At 38.5% G+C, this 27,156-nt stretch overlaps 1 protein-coding gene across 1 annotated transcript in view; it reads left to right on the top strand.

The window, feature by feature from the left end:
- Positions 1–1,990: 1,990 nt before the first annotated feature.
- Positions 1,991–27,156, top strand: part of ESR2 (estrogen receptor 2) — a 65,276-nt gene continuing 40,110 nt past the window's right edge. The window contains exons 1-3 of the mRNA XM_089907815.1: positions 1,991–10,914; positions 12,769–12,941; positions 22,373–22,489. Coding sequence (XP_089763941.1) covers positions 10,544–10,914; positions 12,769–12,941; positions 22,373–22,489 — 661 coding nt within the window. The 5' untranslated portion in view covers positions 1,991–10,543. The remainder of the gene's footprint in view (positions 10,915–12,768; positions 12,942–22,372; positions 22,490–27,156) is intronic.

The following is a 27,156-nucleotide window of genomic DNA, read 5'->3' as shown; positions in this document are numbered from 1 at the left end:
CATGTTTTGAATCATTTTATAATATCTATAAATAATAAAATAATATAGAATGCTGAAGGCTGAACTTGAACCATTTACTGGTAAGTTTTTTGATAATTATGTCTAGAGCCCTTGAGAAATGTATACTTGAATTTAGGCTTCATCATTCAGTGCCTAGCACACTGTTTTAGACATAATAACATTTTTGAAAAGTCAAGCTTATTGCAGTGTAATTTACATAGAGTAAAATCTAGCCTCTTTAGGTGTATCGCTCTGTGAATTCTGACAGTTGCACACAGCGGTATACTCAGTCACCTCCATAATCAAGACATGGAACAGTTCCATCACCCCCAGAAGTCCCCTTTGTAGTCAGCCCTCTCCACTCAACCCCAACCCCTGGAAATCACTGTCTGTTTGTTGATTATATAGTTTTGCTCTTCAGTATATTCTTACTTAGAAATAATTGTCTTCCTTCCCTTTTCTCAAAAAAAACCTCAGTTCCCTTCCTTTTTTCGGATGAGCCAGGTTCTGGTATTTTTGTTTTAATCCTATACACTTTGGGGTAAATTGAAGAAAAGACAAAACTATTTTGTATATGGGAAACCAGAGGCTTGGAATACGTGTTAGATTCATATTGGGCTAATAGATTTAATTTTTAGCAAATTTGGGTCCCATTGTGGTATAAGCCTTTGGTTACGGTTTGCATCATTAGTTATCCCAAACTGAAATACAAGGGCATTTAAAAATATATTTGTAATTTATGTAATATTAGTAGAATATGTGGATCCTTTATAATCTTTGCATTTAAGAGATACTTTTATTATATTTGAGATTAAGAAAGCTACCTGAGGGCTTCCCAGATGGCGCAGTGGTTGGGAGTCCACCTGCCGATGCAGGGGACGCGGGTTCATGCCCCGGTCCGGGAGGATCCCACGTGCCGCGGGGCGGCTGGGCCCGTGAGCCATGGCCGCTGAGCCTGCGCATCCGGAGCCTGTACTCCGCAACGGGAGGGGCCCACAGCAGTGAGAGGCCCGCGTACCAGAGAAAAAAAAAAAAAAAAAAAAGAAAGCTACCTGAAACTACATATTATCAAATAGTGAGAAGCCTAGGAACGATTGAAAATGACAATTTGTAGACATTTAAAATGAAATATAGAGTGATTGTGGCTACTTAAGTTAAAATACTCTCTTTAATAGGAGCTAAAGTCTGTGCCCAATTTATTTGTAGATGTCAGTTTTTTCATTTCTGTGCCCATGTTTTGAAATCTAGATTTTCCTGTAGGACATAGATGTAAACTCTTTTATAAACCAGTATTTTTTTTACTGTTTAATACATTATTCAATTCAGTAAACACTTAGGAGCCTGTTATTGCTAGGCACTCCTAATGAAGATATGTCAGACTGATGTCGTTTGCCGTTTTCCTTTGTGCTATGAAAAACAAGAGCCTGTCTTTTAAATACATACACAACGTACCTTTCAGAGAACTGCAGTGGCAGTAACTAGGATATGCAGAGTGGCAAGTTTATGAGGCACCAGCAAACTGGATAGTTGGCATTTCCAACTGGAACGGTTACAGCTCTTGATAATAATTAAGGGCTTTACAAAGGGAATCCTTGTGCAGGTGTACTTGAGAGAGGAGAGAAGAATGAGGGTCACCTGGAAAGACAAATTACTGGGCTCCTATATATTTCCTCAAAGCAGGACTGCAAAGTTTTGTTAGTGAATGTTTTGTGTTCACTGTCAAACCCCAGACTGGCAGGCAAGTTGAATGTATTCCGTTTAACTTCTGCATCGGTCATGTCCTTTTGAATCTCTTCACCCACAACTCTCCCTCACCCTGCCCCAAATGAATATTTGAATATGCTTCTGTTTCCTAAAAGTGGAGTATTGTCACTGACTTGGTATTAGGAAGGAGCAGAGACCTGCTGATGAAAGAGAAGATTGATGGGCTTCCCCTCCACACTGCTGCCTTAGAGTGTGATAACCCTGGGGCTGAGGCTTTATCCTCTTCCCATATTCAAACCCTCAAAATTCAATTTGCTAACCAGCTCAGTAGGCTATTAGGGGAGTTAGTTTTCTCATTTTGGAAAATACATGTACGTGTTCTTAAGAGTTGTATGTGAGTCAGTTATTACCGATCAGTTCCATGATGATTTTGGAGTGTTTTTTCTTTATTTCTAATTAATATTAAACTGATTGAGACTCTTAATATTTTTCTTAATATTTAAGGCTAATGATTGGCAAATAGCCACTTATACACATCAAGGACGCTTGACACCTAAGACATATTTTTTATCTTTTCCGTGAAATTCCTTCTATTGTCTGCTTTGTGAATGTGAATTTATGGCTTCTGAGGGGCACACAGGTGTGGGGTGTTCAAACTGAATGCTTGGGGAAGTGTGATGGGCAGGCTTGAGAATACAGCATAGGAGAATGTGGCATTTTGTGTTCCACACAGGCTACTAGCAGCTCAGCGTTTTGGACAGTGGTGGTGGATTGTCAAGAAGAAGTTAAGAGAGTAAAATTAGGAGGCAGAAATCTTCAGGGTGGCCATAAAGGTGTCTTAACCTAAACTGTCTGGAAATCCTGCCTAACACTCTAAGCATGTTCAGTGGCGTGCTGATAGACTGACTTCATCCTCTTGCATATGTAATGGATACCTTTGCAGAATGCTTTCATGTACATCATTTCACTTCATCCTTAAACACTGTGAGAAAGGGGAACCCATATTAGGTCCCCGTTTCTCCTGAAGGAGATGTAGGAACTCAGGGAGTTTACCTGATTTGTCTAAGATCACCTGGCCTTCAGGCAGAGCTGGGCCTGGGACCTGGTGTCCTGCTCTGGTCACTGGGCAAGAATATACATAAAAACAGGCCTGGTGGTGACTGCCTTCTGATTTTTTTAAAACTAGATTTGATCGGCACCTTGATAAAATCAGTCTACTCTTTCTAAAATGTCTTTCTGCCATTTCTAGGGCATGCCTTTTTCTTCTTCAAGGAATCACTGTCAATATTTGGAATTTTAAAAACTTTTTTTTTTTTTTTTTTTTTTAGTTTAAGAGCCATAACGTATTTCCCAGCCAGTACATTAGAACACTACATATAATCCCATGTGTACAAAAAGCTTTCCCACTGGACATAGATGTGACCCAAGAGGGCCCCACACGGGTGTGTGTGCTGGGGGAGTGTGAGAGAGACATCTTTGGGCAGAAGACAAGGGCTGTTCATCATGAAGGATACAGGCCAACTATTTTAGGCTGTGATGAGTAATTAAAGAAAATTGGCACACAAAGAAATGATTAATTCTTAGAATCAGGATGTCCGGGTACATGTTCTTTTGTTGGCCAGGTGAAATTCCATGCCTTCCAGGCCCAACAATTAAATTGTTTAGAGACTCTTTTTCCCTGTTATACCAGAGATTGTGGTCATAGAGGCAATGCTTGGGCGTTCAAACGAATGTGTGGGAAAATCTGTAGTGCAGTGCTGGAGAAATATATTCTTCTTGGAATTCTTTCCTTAGATCAGTTTATATCACTGTTTTAGAGCAGAACTACTTAAATGACCACAGGTTGTTTATTCACTTTTCTAGACCTCCAGTGGAGAAGACTTTCCTTTTGTTACTTATTCTCTTGTCTCCCAGGTCTACTGCAGTGATTTAAGTTCATTACTCCTTGTTGTGTCTTTGCTTAAGAAGGAAAAACCCTTTGCATTGGCTACCAAGTTATTAGTTACCCAAGACTGCACTGACAAATAGTTGTCATGTGAATCTGGATAATTTAAAAGATACCCAACCAAAAAACAGTATATCCTCTTAATCACTGCCCAGCAACCAGTTCTTTCACATTAATTATCATGGTACTGGGGATGTGTGGAAATTCTAGAGAAGTTGGTATATATGTGTGAAATGCATATTTTCTAAGCAAAGTCACTGTGGTACCTGATTTATTGCCTGGATGAATCCTGGCATTTGCCATTTGGCGGTATATGTCTGACAGGTCATTTCAGCATTTCTAGGCCGAGAATGAACGTTTCAGTTGTAGGTGAAAATGAGTGATGGGATTGATTCTCTGCTCCTGAGAGAGAGATGATCTTCATTTTAAATGGTGTTTTCCCTGTCCAGCTAGATAATGGGGAGTGTTATTTCAAGTTCATGAATTTCCATGCTACTATTCATTACTTTGTGTCCGTAGAAGCTTTACGTTTTTAAGAGGCCTAATGAAAGGAAAAGATAGTGGTGGTTTTCTGATAGTTTGGTGTATTGGCTTTTCTACTGATACTTAAGCCGAAACGCCAAATACATTTCTTTTGGGCAATGTAAAGTTGAGACAACATGAAATTCAGTAAAACCTTGATTGGTCAAAATGTTCAGAGAATGATTTTTTGTTTAAACAATTCAATTGATTTAAAAAAATTGATTATTAAGTTGAAGTCTCTTGTTCAAATTCCTATTCTAAAATCCACTGCTTTCCTGCTTCTTAATTTCTTGAATATAATTTAATCTTCATTTGATGATTGAGAGTGTAGAGTTTATCCTTATGTAAGTTTACCTTGAGCAGTGCTCTGTATAAGAACGTTGGGATACTCACCATGGTGATTACACTAACATTTGGATATGCTTTTTATTTATTAAATTGGGTAAGCCATCTTGTTTTCTTTTTTATAAGTTCAAGAAAAATAAAATTTAATACTATAAATCAACTATACTTCAATTAAAAAAAGAAATATAAAATTTATTACCTCCAGGTTACATTATGCATAAATACAATTTGTTATGCATGTTACCTTAAGTATTTTGTTCTCAGTTGTTACATACTGTTTAAGTTGTGCTGTTAAAGTACTTGTCTTTTGATTAAATATTTGGCTGCATAAGATATGCTCAGATCATTTAGCAAAAATAATGCACTAAAATCCAATCACCAAGGTACAATATTGAAAACATAAGCACAGTGAACAGGTGCATGTGTAGGTGGATTGAAATAGGAGAGATGTTTTCAAGACAGATTGAGGGACAAAAGCCTCCTAATAATTCTGCCAGTTCTCGACCTGACATCTAAAGGTTACTCATGACCTAATTACCAACTCCTGTATTCAACCATTTGCTCTAATTTCGATTATTTCCATGGTTCTGTAAATGTTTTCAAGCGTCTGTATTTAAAACCCTTCCTTGATAGACAAAATGTGGTGTATACATACAATGGGATATTATTTAGCCTTAAAAAGGAAAGAAATTCCGATACATGCGACAACATGGATAAGCCTTGAGGACATTATGCTAGATGAAATAAGCCAGTCACAGAAGAACAAATACTGTATGATTCTACTTATATGAGGTACTCAATAGTCAAGTCTGTAGAGACAGAAGTAGAATGGTGGTTGCCAGGAGCTGGGGGAGGGAGGAATGGGGGAGCTGTTTTTAACAGGTGTAGAATCTTAGTTTTGCAAGATGTTTTTAACAGGTGTAGAATCTTAGTTTTGGAAGATGAAAAGAGTTCTGGAGATTGGTTGCACTACAGTGAAAATGCATTTAACACTACTGAACTGTACATGGTTAATATGGTAAACTTTATTATGTGTATTTTACTACAACTTCTTAAAAAAGTTTGGAAATTGCTAGTTAGCATTATATGCTTTATCCTGCATATTTTCTATTAGGAATCAGGGATTGTATATATTGATTGGGAATAAGTAGTTGAAATATGGAATCCTGTCCTCATGATTAGTAAATGCATATTTTTTTTTGAAACTTCCTTGATCTTATATTCGTTTCCAGCTACCATTCTCTCTCCTGTCCCTTGTGGACAACCAATGTTGATTGGAAGTGGTAGCACCTTTGTATTCATTCCTTGTTATTTTACCTGGTCTGCCTGCCTCATTTACTGGGCATAGTGGCTCCCTGAAGGCAGAGTGCATGTCCTGAAACTCCTTTAGATCCCCTGTCTCAGCTCAGTACCATGGCTACTGCAAGTGCTCCATCTTTGATTCATACTCTATACTGGATGAAATCATATATTTTCAACACATTTCTTCATATTCTTTTCTTACAACAAACATTTATTGCATTGTAGTGGAAGGTGAATAAAATACAGTGTGTGCCTTCAGGAGCTTAAAATCTAACTGTACTTACTTCTTACTCTCCCACCCCACCTTTACCATTTCCAAAAAGGATTTGGTGTAGTTCTCTTCTAATAAGGAGGGTTAAATTTCTATGTAAGTTACTATAGGGGTGCTAGAGTGAAAAAAGTGATAAGGCATGAAACGCCAACTGCTTCACAATGCACTTTGCATATTTCTTATGAACATGGCAGGTTTTCTGTAGGAAAATATCAGGAGATTAGAGTGGAATGATGAATTGGGACAACATAGTGGAATGCCTTGAATGTTAAAAGAGCATGACTTATTAAGAGGCTGGTGGGAAGCAGGGGGCTGCTCAGAGCTGGGTTTTTAAGAATGTTAATCTGGCTGCTCTGTGGCCCTGGAGAAAGAGCTAACTGGAGGCAAGGAGCAGTAAGGAGACTATTTAAGGTGCACAGATAAGAAGTAACAAGAGCTTGCTCCAAGGTTGGCGAAAGACATAACCATGGAGAAAGGCACCATGGAGAGAAAAAACGAATGTGCCTTGGTGATGAAAGGTAGCTGGATGAAGGGGATAAGTCAGAGATAACTGTAATAGCCTTTGCCATTAACACAAATAGGAAATGAGTGGTTTGGGGGAGGAAAATGGTGAATTTTGCCTTGGATATTATATTATCTAGTGCTCTGTAACAAATTGTCATAGAATTTAGCAGCTTAAGACAACAAACATTATCTCACACAGTTTCTGAGAGGAATCCAGAAGCAGCTTAGCTTAGATGTTGGCCAGGGCTACAGTCATCTGAAAACTCGACTGGGGCTGGAGGATCTGCTTCCAAAATCTCTCTTTCACTGTAGTTCCTTGCTGGCTGCTGGCAGGAGGCCACCGTGGGGCTACTTGAGTGTCCTCACAATATGGCAGCTGGCTTTCCCCAGAGTGAGTGATCTAAGAGAGCAAGCCAGGAAGAGGCTGCAATGCCTTTTATAACCTAGTCATAGAAGTACATGCCATCCTTCTGCCATAATTTATTCATTAGAAGGGAGTCACTATATCTAGCCCATATTCAAGGGGGAGGTTAGGCACCACCTTTTGAAGGGAAGAGTATTGAAGAATTTATGGACATTTTAAAAAAACATCATAGATATATTGTGTTTTGAGGACAAATGGAATGAGCATTCCAAGGAAAATGTCAGGAGAAAGGAATTGGGAGCTTTAGAGAGCCAAGTTGCTTACATATGGAAGTAGGTGACAGCTGGAGCAGAAAATATTGAAGATGGAGAACTTCTCCAGGCTAGATTCTTAATGATCTCTCTCAAACAGTCTCATTATTAATGGTCATTGTTCCCTTCCCCAAATTATATTATTCCATATATTTTAACTTTTTTAAAAAAGGTTTCCATTTTTAATTTCTTATTTTGTTTGTTTTCCTTCAAAGCTTCTTATCAGGAAAAATTTCAAAGTTATAGAAAAGCTGAAAGACTAATATAATGTCCGTATGTTTACCATCTAGATTCAGTAATTGCTGACAATTTGACTTATTTGCTCTACCTATGTATCTATGTATGTATCTACCTATCTGTCTATCCATCTGAATATTCTTCTGAACTATTTATTGAGTGTCATTCTTTGGTAAAGAAGGGTTTTCCCTCTACGTTGGGATAAACTACGGGTTCTCTTAAAAAGGCAGAGTACAGGTTTAATTCTTTTCCCCTAATTACTAATTTTCAGAGCGAGGAACTGATACAGTGGTAGCAGATGATTCTCTTTTTCTTTTCCTCTTTTTTTGAACATCACTATGGACTCATAGTCCAAAGGGTAAAAAGCATATGTAATTTTGCTATTTATTGCCAAATCCCCATGGAAGTTGTGCCATTTTGCACTCTCACCAGCAACGTAGGAGCAAGTCCATGTTTTTTCCATAACCTTTCCAAGAGAGTCTGTTGTCAAACATTTGAATTTTTTGGGTTTCCCTGGTGGCGCAGTGGTTGAGAGTCCGCCTGCAGATGCAGGGGACACGGGTTCGTGCCCTGGTCCGGGAAGATCCCACATGCTGCAGAGCGGCTGGGCCCGTGAGCCATGGCCGCTGAGCTTGCGCGTCCGGAGCCTGTGCTCCACAACGGGAGAGGCCACAACAGTGAGAGGCCCGCGTACTGCAAAAAAAAAAAAAAAAATTGAGTTTTTGGCAAACATAAGTGAGAAATGGTATCTTGGTACAGTTTAATTTGTATCTCTTTATTGAACAAGGTTGAACATATTTTAATGTGTTTTAAGAGCCATTTGCCTTCCTTTTCCTGTGTTCTGTTTGTGTTTTTTGCCTATTTTTCTAATGAATATTTTGGGGTTTTTTTCCATCTTAATTTAAGCGTTCTCGCTATATACCAGAGAAGTTAGCCCTTTGTTTCTGATATAAGTTGGGAGTATTTTTTTCCAATTTGTCATTTACTCTTTTGACTTACGGTGTTTTTATGATATGCAGATATTTACTTTCATGAGTTTATGTACTTTTATGTACATTTTAAAATTGCATCTGGATTTTGAGTCATAGTTAAGAAGATTGTCCCCACACCCATGTTATAATGGGATTTATCTACATTTGCTTCTAGTACCTGTGCAGCCCCTGTTCCTCCCCCATTCCTGTCTTACCCCTTCTCCTCTCCTCCTCTCTCTCCTTCCTCTTTCCAGTTCTCTCAACATTCAGGTCTTTAACATTTGGAGTTTATTCTGGCATACATTCTTTTCCCAATGATAATTCTGTTGTCCAATGTTTTCCTAGAGATTTGAGATACCACCTTTATCCTATGACAAATTTCCAAAAACTTTTGACTTTTTTTTATATTTATTTATTATTATTTTTGGCTCTATCAGGTCTTAGTTGCGGCACGCGGGATCTTTCATTGTGGTGCACGGGCTTCTCTCTAGTTGTGGCGAGTGGGCTCCAGAGCGCACGGTCTCAGTAGTTGTGGCGCATGGGCTTAGTTGCCCCGCAGCATGTGGAATCTTACTTCCCCAACTAGGGATTGAACCTGCGTTCCCTGCATTGGAAGGCAGATTCTTAACCACTGGACCACCAGGGAAATCCCTTGAGTTTTTGAATTTGCTGTTTTAGGATTTTCTGTTCTATTGCATAGCAGTCTGGGTCCAGTCAGGAGATAGAAAGTACACAGTAGGTTCAACAGGGGAAGTCTAATGTAAGAATTACCAACTATGATGAGAGATTAAGTATAAGATATAAGAAACTCTACATGGAGCTGAGGTAGACTACCCAAAGATGGACAAACTTGGGGGATTCAGACCTCCTTGGAAAAAAATGGTTTGGCCACTAATTAGCAGAAATGTTAACTGTGTAGCTGGACGAAAGTGGTCTGGAGTTGCAGGTGGGGAGCAGGTGATCAGCAGCTGGTGGTGTGGGCATGCCCTGGGAGTCCAGGTACCTGTGGGGGCAGAAGACCTTCAGAGTGTGCATGTGCTTGTGATGAAACTTGTACAAGGAACAACTTCTGTGTAACTCCTCAGGCCATAGTCTTAACAGGTGATTGCAGAAAGGTTCTCGCCATGCCAGGGCTACAAGTTTGCAGTGGGACCTCATTCTGGACTTATGGCTGGCACAGGCTCCACTGGATGTTCTCACACCCACACTGCCAGCCTCTGCCCCTGCCAGAAATCACTGTGGCCTCTTCCTCCTGCAGTGTCCCTGCAGTGCCTCAACTGCGAAAGCTTAGCACTGGGCTCAGTTTAAATGCTTAAGGAATTCCATTGCTATAGAACATATACTGAAGGGTGTATTAGGTGAAAGGCAATATATTGGCTATTCATAGTGTGTTTGAAGATCTGTTATTGCTAGTCCTGCTCATTGATCTGCTCTTTCAGGGTTTTCCTGCTTATTTTTCTGTAAAAATTTAAAAAGGAACTTATCTAGTTCAAAAAAAAAAAAAAAGAAAGAAAACTGGTTGGCATGGCATTTCGATTTAATCCTGTGTTTTTTATTTTTAATTTTTATTTAGTTATTTTTTGCCATGCCATGTGGCTTGTGGGATCTCAGTTAGGGATTGAACCCAGGCCACAGCAGTGAATGTCCAGAATTCTAACCACTGGGCAACCATGGAACTCCCTGTGTTTTTTAAGTTTTAAAAGCACTTTATATTAAATTCTCATGGTAAAAAAATTATCATGGTTAACAACAAAAGCATTATGGAAGTGAATGAAGTAGAAAATAAGTTCCATGCTTTACCTTCCTACCCCTCTGAGGTTAATATTTTTGTGTATATTTTTCAGGATGTATTTCTAGGCCCATACAAGTGTGTGTGTGTGTGTGTGTGTGTGTGTGTGTGTGTGTGTGTGTGTGTGTTTAATAAAAATATGTCAACCTTTTTAATAGTATGCTTGTATCTGTAACTTAGAAATGTCTTTTTTTTTTCTTCACAGCCATACCTGTCTATGATTCTTTGAGAACATTATAATGTCCCTTTGTGCCTCTTCTCACAAGGAGTTTTCCTAGATGTTACCTATTCAAGACATGGATATCAAAAACTCACCATCTAGCCTTAACTCTCCTGTCTCCTACAACTGCAGTCAATCCATCCTACCCCTGGAGCCAGGCCCTATATATATACCTTCCTCCTATGTAGAGAGCCACCATGAATATTCAGCCATGACATTCTATAGCCCTGCCGTGATGAATTACAGTATTCCCAATAACTCGGAAGGTGGGCCTGGTCGACAGACCACAAGCCCAAATGTATTGTGGCCAGCTCCTGGGCACCTCTCTCCTTTAGCCATCCATTGCCAGTCGTCACTTCTGTATGCAGAACCTCAAAAGAGTCCTTGGTGTGAAACGAGATCATTAGAACACACCTTACCTGGGAACAGGTAAATCCAGTCTTCATTCTGAATTGTAGTTCATGGCCATTATTCAGATTGCTTTACGATTTAGTGAAAAGAAAGATATGTGTTATACAAGGTCTTCATTATTACATAGATCAAATAGAGCACCTAAAACATCTGATATTCTGAATTCTAGAATTCTGAATTCTAGAATATCTAATCTGATATTCTAGTTCTTACTAAAAAGTTGAGCTTACAGATCTGTGCTTTGGGGGAGAATTCACTACTGTCTTTAGAAACTAAAGATTTAACTTAAATCACTTTCTTCTTGATGAAGTGATTTGGGTTTGAAAAAGAAATTTTTACTTTCAAGTTAGATCCTTCTTATCTTGCAGTGAAATCACAATTTAGTGTTCATGACAAATTGTGTCCAAGATAAAAGTAACTGTCGGTATTACAACTTAATGAAATACTAGACAGGTGAAGCCTGAAAAGACAGACAAACATTGGTACAAGCTTTTAAGCAATGAACTAAAATAATAACATTTTTTTTTTTTTTTTTTTTTGCGGTACGCGGGCCTCTCACTGTACTGGCCTCTCCCGTTGCGGAGCACAGGCTCCGGACGCGCAGGCTCAGTGGCCAAGGCTCACGGGCCCAGCCGCTCCACGGCATGTGGGATCTTCCCGGACCGGGGCATGGACCCGTGTCCCCTGCATCGGCAGGTGGACTCTCAACCACTGCGCCACCAGGGAAGCCCAATAATAACATTTTATAAAGATTGATGGGAAACTATTTAAATGTGGACTTTAGTTGAACTTTCTTAAACTCTAAGGGCAAGGTAATATAATGGGTTATTTCCATTCAATTTGTAATGTTTTTTTTTTTGGCTTCTCTGCGTGGCTTGTGGGATCTTAGTTCCCTGACCAGGGATCAAACCCAGATCTTTTTAATGATAATTATGGCTACAGAGAGCAGAGGTAGTATAGGGAGAAGCATGAAGGGGAGATAAATTTCCAAAACAACCAAAGTACTAAGTTACAGCATATTTGATATTGAAATGTATTACTTTCAAATATCATAAAACTTTGAGAAAGCCGTATTACACAGTAATTTTATTTTTCTTCTTTAAAAAAATACTTCTTGTTTGTTGGTAAAAGAGAATATGAAAATTATAGATAACTTTTAAAAAATAATGTTTTCTCATTCAGGGTTTAAAGGAAGAAATATTTTGTTTCTGAGCACAAGTTCTAATCAGAGTTCTGCTAATATTTGGGTAAATTAAACCATAGTATAATTACCTTAATTTATAAATAATCGTACTTCTACTATTTCCTTTCCAAAAAGAAACATGCCGTAGCAAAATTAGGAACTAACCAGGTGTTTTTGGTGCCTGTTGGTGCTCCCTTGTGGGCTGTCCCTTCCTCTGTGGAAGCCCTGGTCCTCCCTCTACCCAGCATTGAACACCTTCCTCCAAAGCCTTCTCAGAGGACAGGTACATGTTCACGCTCTCCCCTTCTCTTCTCTCTTCTTCCTCTCTCCCCTTTTCTTCTCCCCACCATTTCCACCCAGACTGGATCTGGTCACTTATTACACTCAAAGTTGTACACCCTGATGGCTACAGCTGGCCATCCATGGTTACTGGTGCTCATCAGCACTGCATGGATGGGCATAAACTTGCTTAACCACGTTCGGGCATCAGTCATCCCAACAGGGTGACTCTTCATAGATCTGATATCAGTAACAACGGTTTTGCTTGATCAGATTTCTTGGAATATATTTATCACGAACCCTTGAGGGCAAAGAGATAAATTAGGCAATGTTCATGCTGTTCGTTTTTCTAGAAAGGCCCTGTTTTATCTTTAATGCTCTTTTACAATGAATGTTTTCTTTGCCCCTAGAGAGACATTGAAAAGGAAGGCTAGTGGAAGCAGTTGTGCCAGCCCTGTTACTAGTCCAAGTTCAAAGAGGGATGCCCACTTCTGTGCGGTCTGCAGCGATTATGCATCAGGATATCACTATGGAGTCTGGTCGTGTGAAGGATGTAAGGCCTTTTTTAAAAGAAGCATTCAAGGTACAAGAGTATTGTTAGCTGCTTCTGTAGTTTTCCACTTTTGCTTTTAAACAAGTTTTCAGATGACCTGGCAGAAATTTCACCTTTGGCCTGCTTTGTACACAGAGTACTTGATGAGCAGGTCAGAGGATCATGTGTGTTTGCGGGTGGGGTGGATTGTTTCAAGTGTAGAGTACTTTATCTTTCATTGCAGATCTCTACCCCAGAACCCAAATGGGTCTCACCCCATCATCACCCATCGCCATCTTCTTGGGAGAAGACGTCTGCCTACAACCCTTGTGAAGATAAAGCTTGCAAAAAAAAATGTGTGCTCGTTAGGAACTGCAAAGATTGTTTCTTCCTTTGTCTTATGTTTAATATCTGGCATAAGTAACAGTCATGATGGTGGGCTGTCTCCCGAGGAAGAGAGAATAAACATGTTTTACGGAAATGATCAGAAGTCAGTAGTTCAACTCCAGTGGTCTCTGAGAATTTATCTAGAGGCATGTCTTGCCCTGAACTAGTGGAACCTCCTTCACAATCCCGTTTCCTGGTCTGGGTTTAGACTATTTCCCTACCCTTCTCCAAATTTCTGCTGGGCTGGGTTTTTGTTTGTTTGTTTGTTTTAGTGGCCTTTTTAATCAGTTTCAAACTGTGCACACCTGGTTTCAAGGCCAGTCAGCCCCTTACCACACATGTCCTTGTTGGCCCTAATTTGCTGAAGGCACTTTCCTGCTTACTCGTGCTCTTGGCTGTCTCTCTGCCCCTTAACCCCTCCCTTGCCAGCCCTACTTCCAGACAATGTCCTATGTTCCCATCTTAGAGCTCCCTTCCCTTTTCTGCCAAGGCCTCAGTGCCTTGTTCTTATCCGGTTAAGGAAAGCAACCTTAAAGCAACTCATAGTGTGCAAGTGGCAAGTGGTAATTTACTGAGTTAATTCACCCAATGATAACTCTACATTAAGAGAGCATTTTACCTCGAGCAGAGAAGCTGATGTAATCCAGAGGGAGGTGAGGGGTAGAATGTTGGTAGATAAGGAATCACCTTCCTCTGAGTCCCCTGAAATTCACCCTTCATAGATGACCACCTGTTTATCCTGGACCCTCCACTTAGTAGCTCTGTGGCTTCCCAGCCTGTTTGCTCGTCTGTGTAATGGAGATACAGAGTTGTTCTAAAAAGGAAATGAGGTTGCTTATGTGAAAATATTTGGTCAGTTATAAACAACCTGCAAATTCAAGTTATTCTAGTTTTTCTTTTAACTCTTCTGTTTTCAGTTTAGATATCAATGTCTTTTCTTTCTTCCTTGTATTTCTCTTCGAATCCTAATCTCATTTAAACCTTCCTCCTCCAAAATCTTCATAGTTAGGTGGATGAGGGCCCTCTGCCATTTCCAAACTTTTCTTACCGAAAGGAAAAACAGCACAAAGGAAGCTGATGTCATCAAATATTATCAAAACATAAATCACGGTTGCTTATTTTTGCTTTTGCATACACAGAGCTTTTCATTCTATGTTTAACATATTCAGTGCTTAAAATTTTTTGTTTATGATCATTGTACTAGAGGGTTATAAGGCCAGGTCCAGTTTCCTGCGATATATGATAAGAACAATTCAGGTTTTCTGAAATTCAGAACCAAACTCTTGATATGATGACAATTCTCTATCTTGTTGAGGTTCTAGAATTTTATCTCCTAAGGAAATTTTGACCCAAAACAACTAACTACATCCTTAAAACAGAGAATTCTTATTTGCTGTTTGGGAAAAATCTCTGCATGGAATATCTTTCATGATACTTCATGAACCCTGAGACTGTAGCTGAAAACAATAAAACGTAAGTTTCCTATGCTTTCCCCATGTCATTCTTTCCTACTGCATCCACAGAGGAACTGCTGGGAAAGGGAAAAGGAGTGTCATATCCTAAAAGTGCAAATGGGAAAGAGTTAGTGCTCTTACAATTGCTTCATGCCTAAATGATTATTTCTTTGGACTCTTCATATTTTTGGTGCCCTCTGGTATAAATGCATTGCAATAACTGAAAGTGGCTACTCAATTTTTTTGGTATGTTGAATGAAATAAGAATCAAATATATTTTCATAAGTTGTCAATTTTATCCACATTGTTTTATTGAATAAATCCATTTTCATTGTTGTTTTTTGAATATAGGAGCTTAATTTTTTGTTTGAGATATAATTTACATACAGTAAAATTTCCCTATTTTATTTTTATAGTTTTATGAATTTTGAAAATACATGTAGTCATGTAACCACCACCATAATTAAGATATGGAGCATTACTATAACCGCAAAATATTCCTTCATGCCCATTGTAGCCAATTTCACCCCAACCTCCCAGGCTCTGGTGACTCTTGATCTATTTTCTGTCCCTATAGTTTTGCCTTTTCTAGAATGTCATAAATCTTAAAGTATGTAACCATTTATGTATGGTTTCTTTCACTTATCATGTTGCTTTTAAGATTTATCTGTGTTGTTGGATGCATTAGTAGTTCATTCCTTTTTGTTACTAATATTCCAGTAGGTGTGCCCCATTTTGTTTATTTGTTCATTTGAGTTGTTTCTAGTTTTGTGCTATTTTAAGTAAAACTGCTATGAACATTTATGCATATCTCTCAGTGTAGACATCTTTTTGTTTCTTTTGGGTAAATATCTATGAGTAAAATGGCTGGTTGTATGATAAGCTAACGTATGTTTAGCTTTATAAGAAACTAACAAACTGTTTTCCAAAGTGGTTGAACCATTTTGTATTCTCAACAGCAATGTATGAGAGTTCCAGTTGCTCCATGTCCTTATCAAAACTTGATATTGTCAGTCTTTTAAAGTTTAGCCATTCCATTTATATTGGTATGTAGTTCTATCTCACTGTGGTTTTATTTTGCATTTTCTGATTACTGACAATTTTGAGCACCTTTTCTTGTGTTCATCAATTTTTTTCTATGTATACGATATATATTAAGTTCTATATATACTAGTGTTTAGTCTGACTGTTCTGTTGATCTGTCTCTTCATTCTTGTATAAGTACCACATTATTTTAAGTATTATAGTTTTATAATGAATTTTAATACATGCCAGTATAAATTCCTCCTATATTAAAAATGTCCTGGCTATTTTCTCATGTTTATTTGTCCACAGGAACATTAAAATAATTTTATTAAGTGACCTCCCATCCTTAATGTTAAGAAAAGTGGATATTTTATTAAACCTAAGAATTATTTTTAAAGGAAGCTCTGTAATAGTCTTCACATCAGGAAACACATTGACTCCATTTATTTAGGTCTTTTACATCTCATAAAATTTGGGGGTTTTTTTGATATGTATTTGGCCCATTTCTTCATGTTATTTCCATAAAGTTCATCCTTCTGGCTATTTATTTTATATCCACATATCATAGTAATGATACTACTATACTCTACTATGCACTTTCATTTTGGTATTTATAATAACTTTTATCATTGTCATTTGAAAGTTAAAATCCATTTGACTGCTGCTCATGAATCTTTAACTCTTTATTTCTTAAGACATTATAGGCTAAGCTTTAAATGGGAAGCTGTAGCAGCCCATAGGTTGTGTAAAAGATTCTTACCTTCAAGGCATATATTCCATTACTTGGGACTTATTTGGTCTTGAACTCAAGAAGGATATCCTGAGGGAAGAAACAACAAGGTAGATGCTTGTTATTGAAGTATAAGAGTGCCAGGGAGGGTATGGGTAATAATTGCTCTGTTTTTTTCTTTTTTTTAAAGAGCTACATTATTTTATTTTATTTAAAAAAATATTTATTTATTGGCTGCATTGGGTCTTTGTTGCTGTGTGCGGGCTTTCTCTAGTTGTGACGAGTGGGGGCTGCTCTTTGTTGTGGTGCGTGGGCTTCTCATTGCTGTGACTTCTCTCTGTTGCGGATCACGGGGCTCTAGGCACACGGGCTTCAGCAGTTGTGGCACACGGGCTCAGTAGTTGTGGTGCACGGGCTTTGTTGCTCCACGGCATGTGAGATCCTCCTGGACCAGGGCTCGAACCTGTGTTCCCTGCATTGGCAGGCAGATTCTTAACTGCTGCGCCACTAGGGAAGTCCCTAATTGCTCTGTTTTTAAAATAAGAAAACCGGGAGGCTGAGCTGATATTAAAGTCAGTTCTTCTGATTTCAAGTCCAGTGCTGTCTCTTCCCTCCATGCAGTTGGATATGAATGATAATACATATTCAGACAGTCTCAGTAATTTTGCAGAGAACAAAGATAACCTTTTATGTTTTGTATTATAAAAAGCATATTTTCCTATAAAGTTTTATATCTTAACTAAAAGAATTAGCTTCATATTTTGCCTTTAATTTTGCTTTGAACTTTTCTCTTAGTTCTGTTAGTGTGGAGTAGCAGACTGTTGCATGGAACAAGAAAGCCATTTTAATACATGGGGTGTTTGGTGCAGTTCAAAGAGGACTTTTTTCTTTTTGTCAGAAATGAAGTGAATTACCATGACCTTCTTGCATAAGACATTTTCTAGGCTGTTTTATTGAGCATGTTCATATTATTGTGCTTTCGGATCCTTTTTTAAAAGTAAAATGATCTTTTACAGTAAACTCTGAGAGAAAAATAAAAGCCAACCTCTACTTGTCCCTTAAATGCTTATTGTTATGAACCTCCTTATAAAACCAATAAGGATGACATCATATATAGTTCTTAGAGGTTTTAGAAGATACTTAAAAGATTGCTTCTGCTATGGAAAGTGCTGTGGGATTACATTTATCTTCTAAGTATAAAGCATTATATTCTAAAGTACAATAGAAAGTTTCTGATTAGAAATATATTTTGGCTTTTAAAATTTATTTTTGTATATTATAAGTGAGGATAAAAGCAATAACAAGATAATTATCTGTTCCTTTAAATTTTTTTTATAGCACGCCTTATATTACCACCTATTCTTGAGTGTGTATGGAACCTGTAAATATGAAGACAGAGTCACTCCCTTGGTTAGGTTACATTTTATGGCAAATGGTGTTGGGATAGTCTCTTGTGATTAGTTTCTTGTGATTATATAAGACTCCATCATAGCAGACTGTGGAGAAACTGGAAGTCAGAAAGATGTGCTTCTCCTGGCCTGGAAGGAAGCAAACATGTTGTGAGCTGCTTCTGGGCAAGGAACTGCAGGTGCCTCTAGGAGCTGAGAGCAGTGTCCAGCCTATAACTAGCAAGAAAATGGGAATCTCGGTCCTACAACTGCAAGGAATTGATTCTGTCAACAACTTAAATGAGCTTGAAAGAGGACCCTGAGCTTCAGATGAGCCCACAGCCCAGTCAATACGTTGGCTGCAGCCTTGTTGGGACCCTGAGTAGAGTAAGCTGCGTCTGCACTCTTTATTTGCAGAAACTATGAGATAATAAATTTGTTTGATTTTAAGCTTTTAAGTTTGTAGAAATTTATTATGTGGCATGGAAAACTAAAACAATAACTTTAAGGAGGTTATTGAACTGAGCTTAAGTGTTTTCATTTGTAAAATGGGGATTATAACTCTTTATAAGGGAAGTTATAGGACTAAATGAAATGCTGATGAAAACTACCCGGAAATCAGTAGGACATCAGGAATGTTGGTGTGTCAGGCTAGGAAGACGTTGCTTCCTGTACATGGCCAGGATGGAGGGTCACTTGAGAGAGTGGTTTTTGCATCTCTAGGGCACCTTTGCTGGTACCCAGGCCGATTCAGAGTGTGATGGTAGAGCCACAAACAACTGAATTTCAATTTGTGTTTTGTTGAACAGATGTTACTGGAATCTATCTAAAAGGGGAGAGGATTATAAAATTTAATTATGGTTCAGTCATGGAACCATAGCTTTTTGAAGTGTTCTTTAAAATCTGGTGAGTTGGAAAAAGGAAAGTTAATTTCACAGCTTAAAACATTAACATTTGAAATATAGATAAATTTCAATTTATCTGTATTTGCATATTTATTTGTATGTGTCTATATTTGTGTGAATTCGTTTATTGTTTGAGTAGCTAACAGCATTTTTAAAATGAGTCTCCAACTTACAGAAAATGTGCATATGCAATATAAAGAACGTTTTTTCCTGAAATTATGAGTTGCCAACATTATGCCCCGTCACCTCCGAACACTTAACATGTATTCCGGTAGAGTCACAAGGGTCAAATTGGGAAATTAGCATTGATACATTATTACCATCTAATGTTTAGACTTGTTCCAGTTTTCCCAGTTGTCCTAACAGTGCCCTCTAACAGTTGTCCTAACAGTGCCTAACAGTGTCAAATTGGGAAATTAGCATTGATACATTATTACCATCTAATGTTTAGACTTGTTCCAGTTTTCCCAGTTGTCCTAACAGTGCCCTCTAACAGTTGTCCTAACAGTGCCTAACAGTGTCAAATTGGGAAATTAGCATTGATACATTATTACCATCTAATGTTTAGACTTGTTCCAGTTTTCCCAGTTGTCCTAACAGTGCCCTCTAACAGTTGTCCTAACAGTGCCTAACAGTGTCAAATTGGGAAATTAGCATTGATACATTATTGCCATCTAATGTTTAGACTTGTTCCAGTTTTCCCAGTTGTCCTAACAGTGCCCTCTAACAGTTGTCCTAACAGTGCCTAACAGTGTCAAATTGGGAAATTAGCATTGATACATTATTACCATCTAATGTTTAGACTTGTTCCAGTTTTCCCAGTTGTCCTAACAGTGCCCTCTACAGCAAGAGGATCCAGTTTAGAATCACAGTTTGCATTTAGTTGTTAGGTCTTTAGCCTTTCTCTCTCTGTCCAGAACAGTTCCTCAGTTGTTCCTTGGTTTTCATGATCTTGACAATTTGGAATCTTATAGGCCAGTTATTTTGCAGAATGCTCCTCACTGTGGGTTTGTGTGTTGGTTCCTCATCATTAGATTCAGCTTACACATTATTGGCCTATTGCAATATCACAGAAATGATGCTATATTCTTCTGACTGGCTCCTTTCATGTAGTGCCTGATTTCAATTTGTCCCAATACTAGTGATGTACACTTTGAATATTTGGTTAAGGTGATGTCTGTGAGGCTAGTGATGTCCCTGCTTCCATGCTCTCTCGGGGGATAGAGTTAGGGAATATATTTATTCCAGTATATATATTTATTTGGGTGTCCAAATTATCCCAGATTTGGCCAGTAGTGTTCCCTTAAACTGGCTTCTGTATCTTTTTTGACATGTGCCCCTAACACTGTAGACCCTTCTTTACTTCCTGGCACAACAAGATGTTTCAGGCTTATCTTGTACTTTCCCTGCCCCAGTGGGATAAGCTGGAATAAACTGTTTCTCCAAGGTTCCCAGTTTCCTATGAGTGGAGAATGATATTCATAAACCAAGATCTGGGTGTTAGTTTACTCATTGCTGTTGGGATATCTCTGCTTCCAGTCTGTCTCAGAGGATAGAGTATTTGTTCTAGTATATATAAATATTATATATATATATATATATACACACACACACACACACACATATAAAAGATATATAATGTATAAAATATATAAAATTTCATATTTATATTCAGTTTAGAAAAGAAGTAAAGAGCAACCTCCTGTGTGACTAGTGCCCAGGCCATGAAATAGGATATCTCCAGAAACAAACCCTCTGGGTGGTCCTTTTAGTTACAGCACCTTCTCCCCCTACAGAGGTGAGACAGTTCTAACTTCTGCCTTCCTTGCCATGTTTTTATTGCCTGTGCATGTAACCCTAAACAATATAGTTTTTTCTATTTTTGAACTTTATATAAATGGAATCCTCTCCTTTATGTTCTTTTGTGACTTCTTTTATGACTTGCCTATTTAGTTTATCATTGAGATTCATCCATTTTCCACATTGAAATTATGGGCCGTTATAGGTTTTATCGTAAGAAGTTCAGGCCCTATTGAAAGACTCAATTAAGAAATAAAGGCACCATAATACCCTGTTCACTTCTACTTTTTATATATTTTATTATAATTTCTGTTCCTTAACTCTTTCAGGTCTCTGTATTTATCTTCATCCTCCCTACTATTACCAATCCAGGCAGGCAGCCTCCTTTCTGGTTTGCACAGCAACAGTGGGTTCTTGCTTGGTCTCCTGGCCTTCATCAATCTTGCTGCCTCTAATCTGTTTTCCATACAGCATCTGAAGTAATGCTTTTGGTGTTTTTATTTTTTGTTTTTCTTTGGCTGCATTGGGTCTTCATTGCTGAACGTGGGCTTTCTTTAGTTGTGGCCAGCAGGGGCTGCACTTCGTTGCAGTGCGCGGGCTTCCCATTGCGGCTGCTTCTCTTGTTGCGGAGCACGGGCTCTAGGCACGTGGGCTTCAGTAGTTGCGGCGCATGGGCTCAGTAGTTGTGGCGTGCGGGCTTAGTTGCCCTGCAGCATGTGGGATCTTCCCAGACTAGGGATCGAACCTGTGTCCCCTGCATTGGCAGGCAGATTCTTAACCACTACTCCACCACGGAAGTCCCAGTGCTGCTTTTTGAAATGGAAATTTTCTTGTTTCTTCTTTACATAAAAGAAGTACCATTGTCTTAGTCAGATATTGCTATACAACTCTATTTAGGCTGTAGATTACTACAGTGAGCATTATTTTTTCATTTATGGGTCTGTGAGTTGTTTAGGGTGGCTCTACTTCATAAGGCTTGGCTCTGGGCTTTGGGTTGAGTTCTGGTCTGCACCACACGTCTCCCCATTCTCCTTGGACCAGTGGCTACCCTAGACATTTTCTTCTCATGGGCACTCAAGAGGCCAAGCCAAACTTTTGGAGTATCACATCTACTTCCATACCATTGGCAAGTCCCACGGCCAAGCCCGACGTGAGTTGGTGAGGAGGTGTGCTCTGCCTGCTGTAATACACTGTAATGTCACAGGCCGAGGGAGGGAGTGAAGAATTAAAAACGATAATTTAACCCACCACAACCATTATCAAGTGGCAGTCCTTTCTGTCCTTGTTTTGTTTGATGATTTCTATATTCTCTTATTGACCAGTGTAGTTCTCTTATTTAGCTGTGAATTCCTATTAAAATAACATGTTAAATACCACGGAGGAATGTATGTAAAAGAGTACAAGCAGTTGAATTTGGTGACCTGATACAAGTGTTACTCTCAAGGAGTCCTGTGACTTGGAGCAAATCAATTTCAGGTGACTGTCTCACTTTCCATGTCTAGAGGAGACTATTTCTAAATGTATCTCTTCAGAATTCTAAGAACATGCAGAGAATAACCTATTCAAAAGGGTAGGATATTGAAATATTCTTAGGTTTCCTTTACTCACGAACGAGGCACTGATGAGGCTGAACTTGGTTTTTATACCTGTACCTGTGGTTAAGAAGATGTTTCCTATCTCTCAGCTGGGTAGCGTTAGTTGTGTTGTTGACCAGGAAGAGATTTAGCCAAAATATTATAACAATAAACTTCCTTTTTTTTTTGTTTTTTTTGTTTTTTTTGCTCTGCTGTAGGACATAATGATTATATTTGTCCAGCTACAAATCAGTGTACAATAGACAAGAACCGGCGTAAAAGCTGCCAGGCCTGCCGACTTCGGAAGTGCTATGAAGTCGGAATGGTGAAGTGTGGTGAGTGTTCCCTTCCCCTTCTGTGATATGTGGGACATGCTGAGAGCCGTGTCAAACTGGGGACAGTTTGAGGACCTGGAGACATGTAGCCTGGATGAGAGGAGATTTAGAACATGGTAATTATCTTCAGGTGTGTGTATGCTGTCCCATTGCAGGGGTGTTGACTTATTCTCTAAAGCTGCAGAGGACAGAGCTGGGGTGAACAGGAGCAAGCTGTAAGAGGCAGATTTTGGCCCAATGTAGGGAAGAACTTTCTACAGTTCAAGTGGTCTGACCACAGAATAGGCTGCTGTATGAATTAGAGAACTCTAGCCACTGAGGTGCTCAAATGGGCTGGATGACCATCTGCCTGAGGCCTTGAAAAGTCTAAGGATGAAGTTCAGGTAAATGTTCTCGGTTAAAGCTCTGACAAGAAAGTTGACTATCTTGTGGACTACTTGGGATGACTCGTGCCTGTCCCTCCATTTAACTTTCTAGAAGTGGAAAAAATATGCATAGGAGTCAGAAACATGATAGACCTATGGAAAGCACATAGAGTATGGATTTTGTTCTAAGACAGTATGTGTGCATATATATGTGAACACACACATATACATACATGAAAAAACAAAGAGAAATGAGAACGTTAGTATAACAACTGACGACGATGCTTACGCTGCACTGTCTCCACCTGGCTAACTTGATTCACTTGTACATACTTGCTTGTTTATATACAGTCATATCAGCTCTGCCTGTACTTTTCTTATTCTTCTGCCAGCCAGTATTTTAGCAGTGGTTTGTTGTTATTTCTCTCTTTGTAACTATTTGAAAAATTAAAAAAAAAAGTCCTCTCTTTTCTCCCTGACAGTCTCTTAGTAGCTCTGCCCCTTGAACATTCCCTGTTCCCTCCCCTAGTTCAGAATTAGAGCAGAAGTTCTCTTAATTTAATCACAGTTCTCTGGCTTCCTAAAATCACTTGTGTTCTCCATTTCCTCTGTAAAATATCCTGCCAATGCCCATGACCTCCCAGTGGGTATTGGTTACTTTCATAAATGCCGCTTCAGTTATATCCTTATCAGTAACCAATGGGCTTCTTCCCAACCTGTTTCTACTCGTTGTAGTTGTTAAATCATATAATTTAATTAAACTTTATGCAAACATATGAAATATGAGTAGGAAAAGATAGTTGTTCCTGTGAAAGCTTTGAATAAAACTGTAAAGGACTAATAGCTATTGGGTTAGGTATGGGTGAGATTGGGGCAAAACCATTTATACACCTATAAAGAGTCTGCATTCAGATTGCTTTAGGAGCGCCTAAGTTCTTGCTGTGTTTTAAAGAAGCTGAAACTGAAAATCCAGAGACAAGGTAACTTGTGATTAAATTGGCAGAGGTGCTTAAAGAGAAATCCTTGGCCCTCTGACCAAAGACTGCAAATAAATATATCATGTTTTAAGTAAAACGATATTTTAAATTGTATACTTAAAAAAAAAAAAGATTTCCAATTTAGCCTTAGGTTAGAAACGCTTTTAATGTACTAGAGTCTGTTAGTGGCTGTGGTTCTCCTGGTTTGGGACCAGGGCAGTAGCACATACACTCCAGCTGTAGGGGACAGTGTATGCGGTGAGAAGAACAGCAGGACTGGACCCCCCCGACACACAGATGGAATCTCATTTTTTTTTGTCTCATTACTTCTTGCTAACGGTGACTATGCTTAAACGACCTAACCTTTCTGGCCCTCGGTTTCCTTATCTCTGAAACAGAGGTATCTGCTTCATTGAGTTTTGTGAGGAATAAAGACCTAACACAGTGCCTGGCGTTAAATTTTGCTTTTCCTTCCTTTCTCCCTTGTTGAAAGGCTCATATAAGGTAGGAGTTTTGATACAATACAGTTTCAGAAAGCAGAGTTCAGAGATGTTCCTGAATTTTTCCTGGAAAAGGTCATTGAATTTGACCAAAAAGTCACTGTATAGGGCTTAGAAAAAATATTTCATTATCTTAGATTACAGAAGGAATGAGATGGATTGATGTGCAAACAGATGGATATTTTGGCCCTTTACTGACCACGGGAAAAGACGATTAGGAATGAATTTTCTTAACTGTGCCTCCCTCCTTTCCCAGCCCTCTTCTCGTCTGTCTTCCTGAGAAAACCCTTGATCTAGATTCTTCCTTCTATCCAATCTTAGAGGATTAGGGATTCTCCCTGCATTCTGGATCCTCCTGCATAATTCCACTTCCCTGTTTTACTCAGAAATCCTGTCCCTTTTGTCATCACCTTTTTCTTCTGCATTTCCAGTCCTTTCTGCTGAGGTATTAATATCGTTGTTTCAATGGTAGGAGGGTACCCACCCAGACTAGCTTCAGGGACAAGGCTTCATTATAAGAATACACTGAAATGCAAATAGGCAGGAAACCGACCTGAATAACTGTATACCTGATCTAGAACCCTGTGTTGGGACAATAGCTCGGCATCTCTCAGATGCCATCTCTTTATTCACCCGCTGTGTAGACACTTGAAAGTAATTTGATAGGGAGGTGATATAAAATTGTTGTTAAAAGCACCAGCTCTGCATTCAGAACACTGATTGGTTTTAGATCCTGCTTCTGCTATTTTCTAGCTTTTCTACCTTGGGCAAGTTACTTGAGCTCTCTTGTGCCTGGATCCTCCCCTGTATGTTGGAGATAGTAATAGCACCTTTTCTCTAAGGTGGTTGTCAGGATGGGATAATCTATATACAATAATACACAATGTCTGGCATACGGAAGCTTCCAGTAGATATTAGTTGTCACGATCATCATTTACCATGGTTGTTGTTGTCATCATCTTTTCGCTGGGGCACTTTCTAATATGGAGCACTCCTATTTGGTACTTTCTCATTAAGCTCACTCAGAGGCACACTGAGTGACTGCTTGGATTACGGTGTCAAAGCCATAACACTAGGAATGTCCTTGGTAGAAAAATGTGAGTTCTTTGTCAATGACTTTATTTTTTGACCTTCTCAATTTCATTTTATTCCAGTGTATACAGTACAACTTGGTTTACCAGTTAAAACTAGGAACTCTATCAATAGATTCTAGGGGCTTTATTTTATTGATCCCAACTTAGAACAGGGTCTAGTACATAGAACTTTGTTGGGGAAATTTGGTCAAATAAATTTGAATGTGTGGAATCAAAACCTTTTACTTTGTATGGAAATCTGTTTTGTAAACTCCTTATCCTCATATACTCCACAAAAGAGAAATGTGTGATCAGAAAGATACTTTCTTAACCATACATTTTGTCCCATTTTACCCTGGAGGTATAATCGACCTTTAATAATATAATTATAATATTATATATAATGTAAATAATAATAGCACTTTATCTGATTACTAATAAAATGAATTATATTTTAGGCTTTTAATTCTTTTCATGAAAATTTTGATTCAGTTATCCCTAGATGAATAGAGCCCTTTCTTCTACTGCAGTTAGCCAAGGATAAGGGAAATTCAGATAAATTTTCTTGAAAGCAAATAATTTAAATTTGCTCATACCTCCTAACTAATATTTCTTTGTATAAATGTGGACAATTGAATTTCGTGAACAAACACAATGGTGGGAGTATAGAAACTAGGCATTCTGATTTTAACTTTTAGATTTTTTTTAGGGAAGATTCATATAAATGTTGTGCCCATGCTAACAACATCTTGACTTATGTCTTTTTTTGTGTGTGGTACGCGGGCCTCTCACTGTTGTGGCTTCTCCCGTTGCGGAGCACAGGCTCCGGACGCGCAGGCTCAGCGGTCATGGCTCACGGGCCTAGCCGCTCTGCGGCATGTGGGATCTTCCCGGACCGGGGCATGAACCCGTTGTCCCCTGCATCGGCAGGCGGACTCTCAACCACTGCGCAACCAGGGAAGCCCGACTTACGTCTTTTTTAATTCCATCTTACATTTTTGTCTTTAACCAATGAATATTTAGAAATATTTTGTGTTCATAGGACTTTGGAAGTTATATTTTTGTTACTGATTTCTATTTTTATTGTGGTCAGAGAATATGATCTATATGATATCAGTTTTAGTTAAAGTTTTATTAATGACTTGTTATGTGATAATTTTTGCAAATTCCATGAGCTTTTATAGCTCAAGCTTCTTAATTGTGCAGTTCAAATGTTCTGTATTCTTTTTCCCCATCTATTTTGTTAGTTTCTGAGAGAGATACAGTAAAACATCCCATTATATTGATATTAGTGTATTTGTCAATTTCTCTTTTTCTTTCAATCACTTTTTGGCATTTTGTTTGTAGGCTGTGTTTTCTTGTTGTTGTTTTGATGTATATGAGCTTAGAATTATTTACCTTCCTTTTATAATCTACTTATGAGACCTTAATAATGATTTTTGCCTTTAAGTTTATTTTGTCTGATATTGATAGTGACTCCAATTTATTTGGTTAATTTTTGCCATTGTATCTTCTTCTACCCCTTTACTTTCAGTTTTTCTGCATGTTAGATGTATTCCTTATAACCAGTCTATGTCTAGATTAAAAAATATGTCTGATCTCAGAGTTGCTCTTAATTGATTAATTTAGTCTGTTTATGTTTATTGTGATCGTTAGTATTTGGGTTCATTTCTATCATCTTATTTTGTGCTTTTCAAAAAAATTACATATTTTCTACTTTTTTTCATTTTTGGAGTTGGTCATATTTTCCTG

The sequence above is a fragment of the Delphinapterus leucas genome, chromosome 2 (genome assembly GCF_059928025.1).
Source record: "Delphinapterus leucas isolate spDelLeu-1000000601 "Yukka" chromosome 2, BTC_Dleu_Yukka2, whole genome shotgun sequence".
In the NCBI taxonomy this organism is placed as follows: domain Eukaryota; kingdom Metazoa; phylum Chordata; class Mammalia; order Artiodactyla; family Monodontidae; genus Delphinapterus; species Delphinapterus leucas.
Note: the sequence above shows the minus strand (reverse complement) of the source record. Positions and strands in the feature narration are given on the sequence as shown.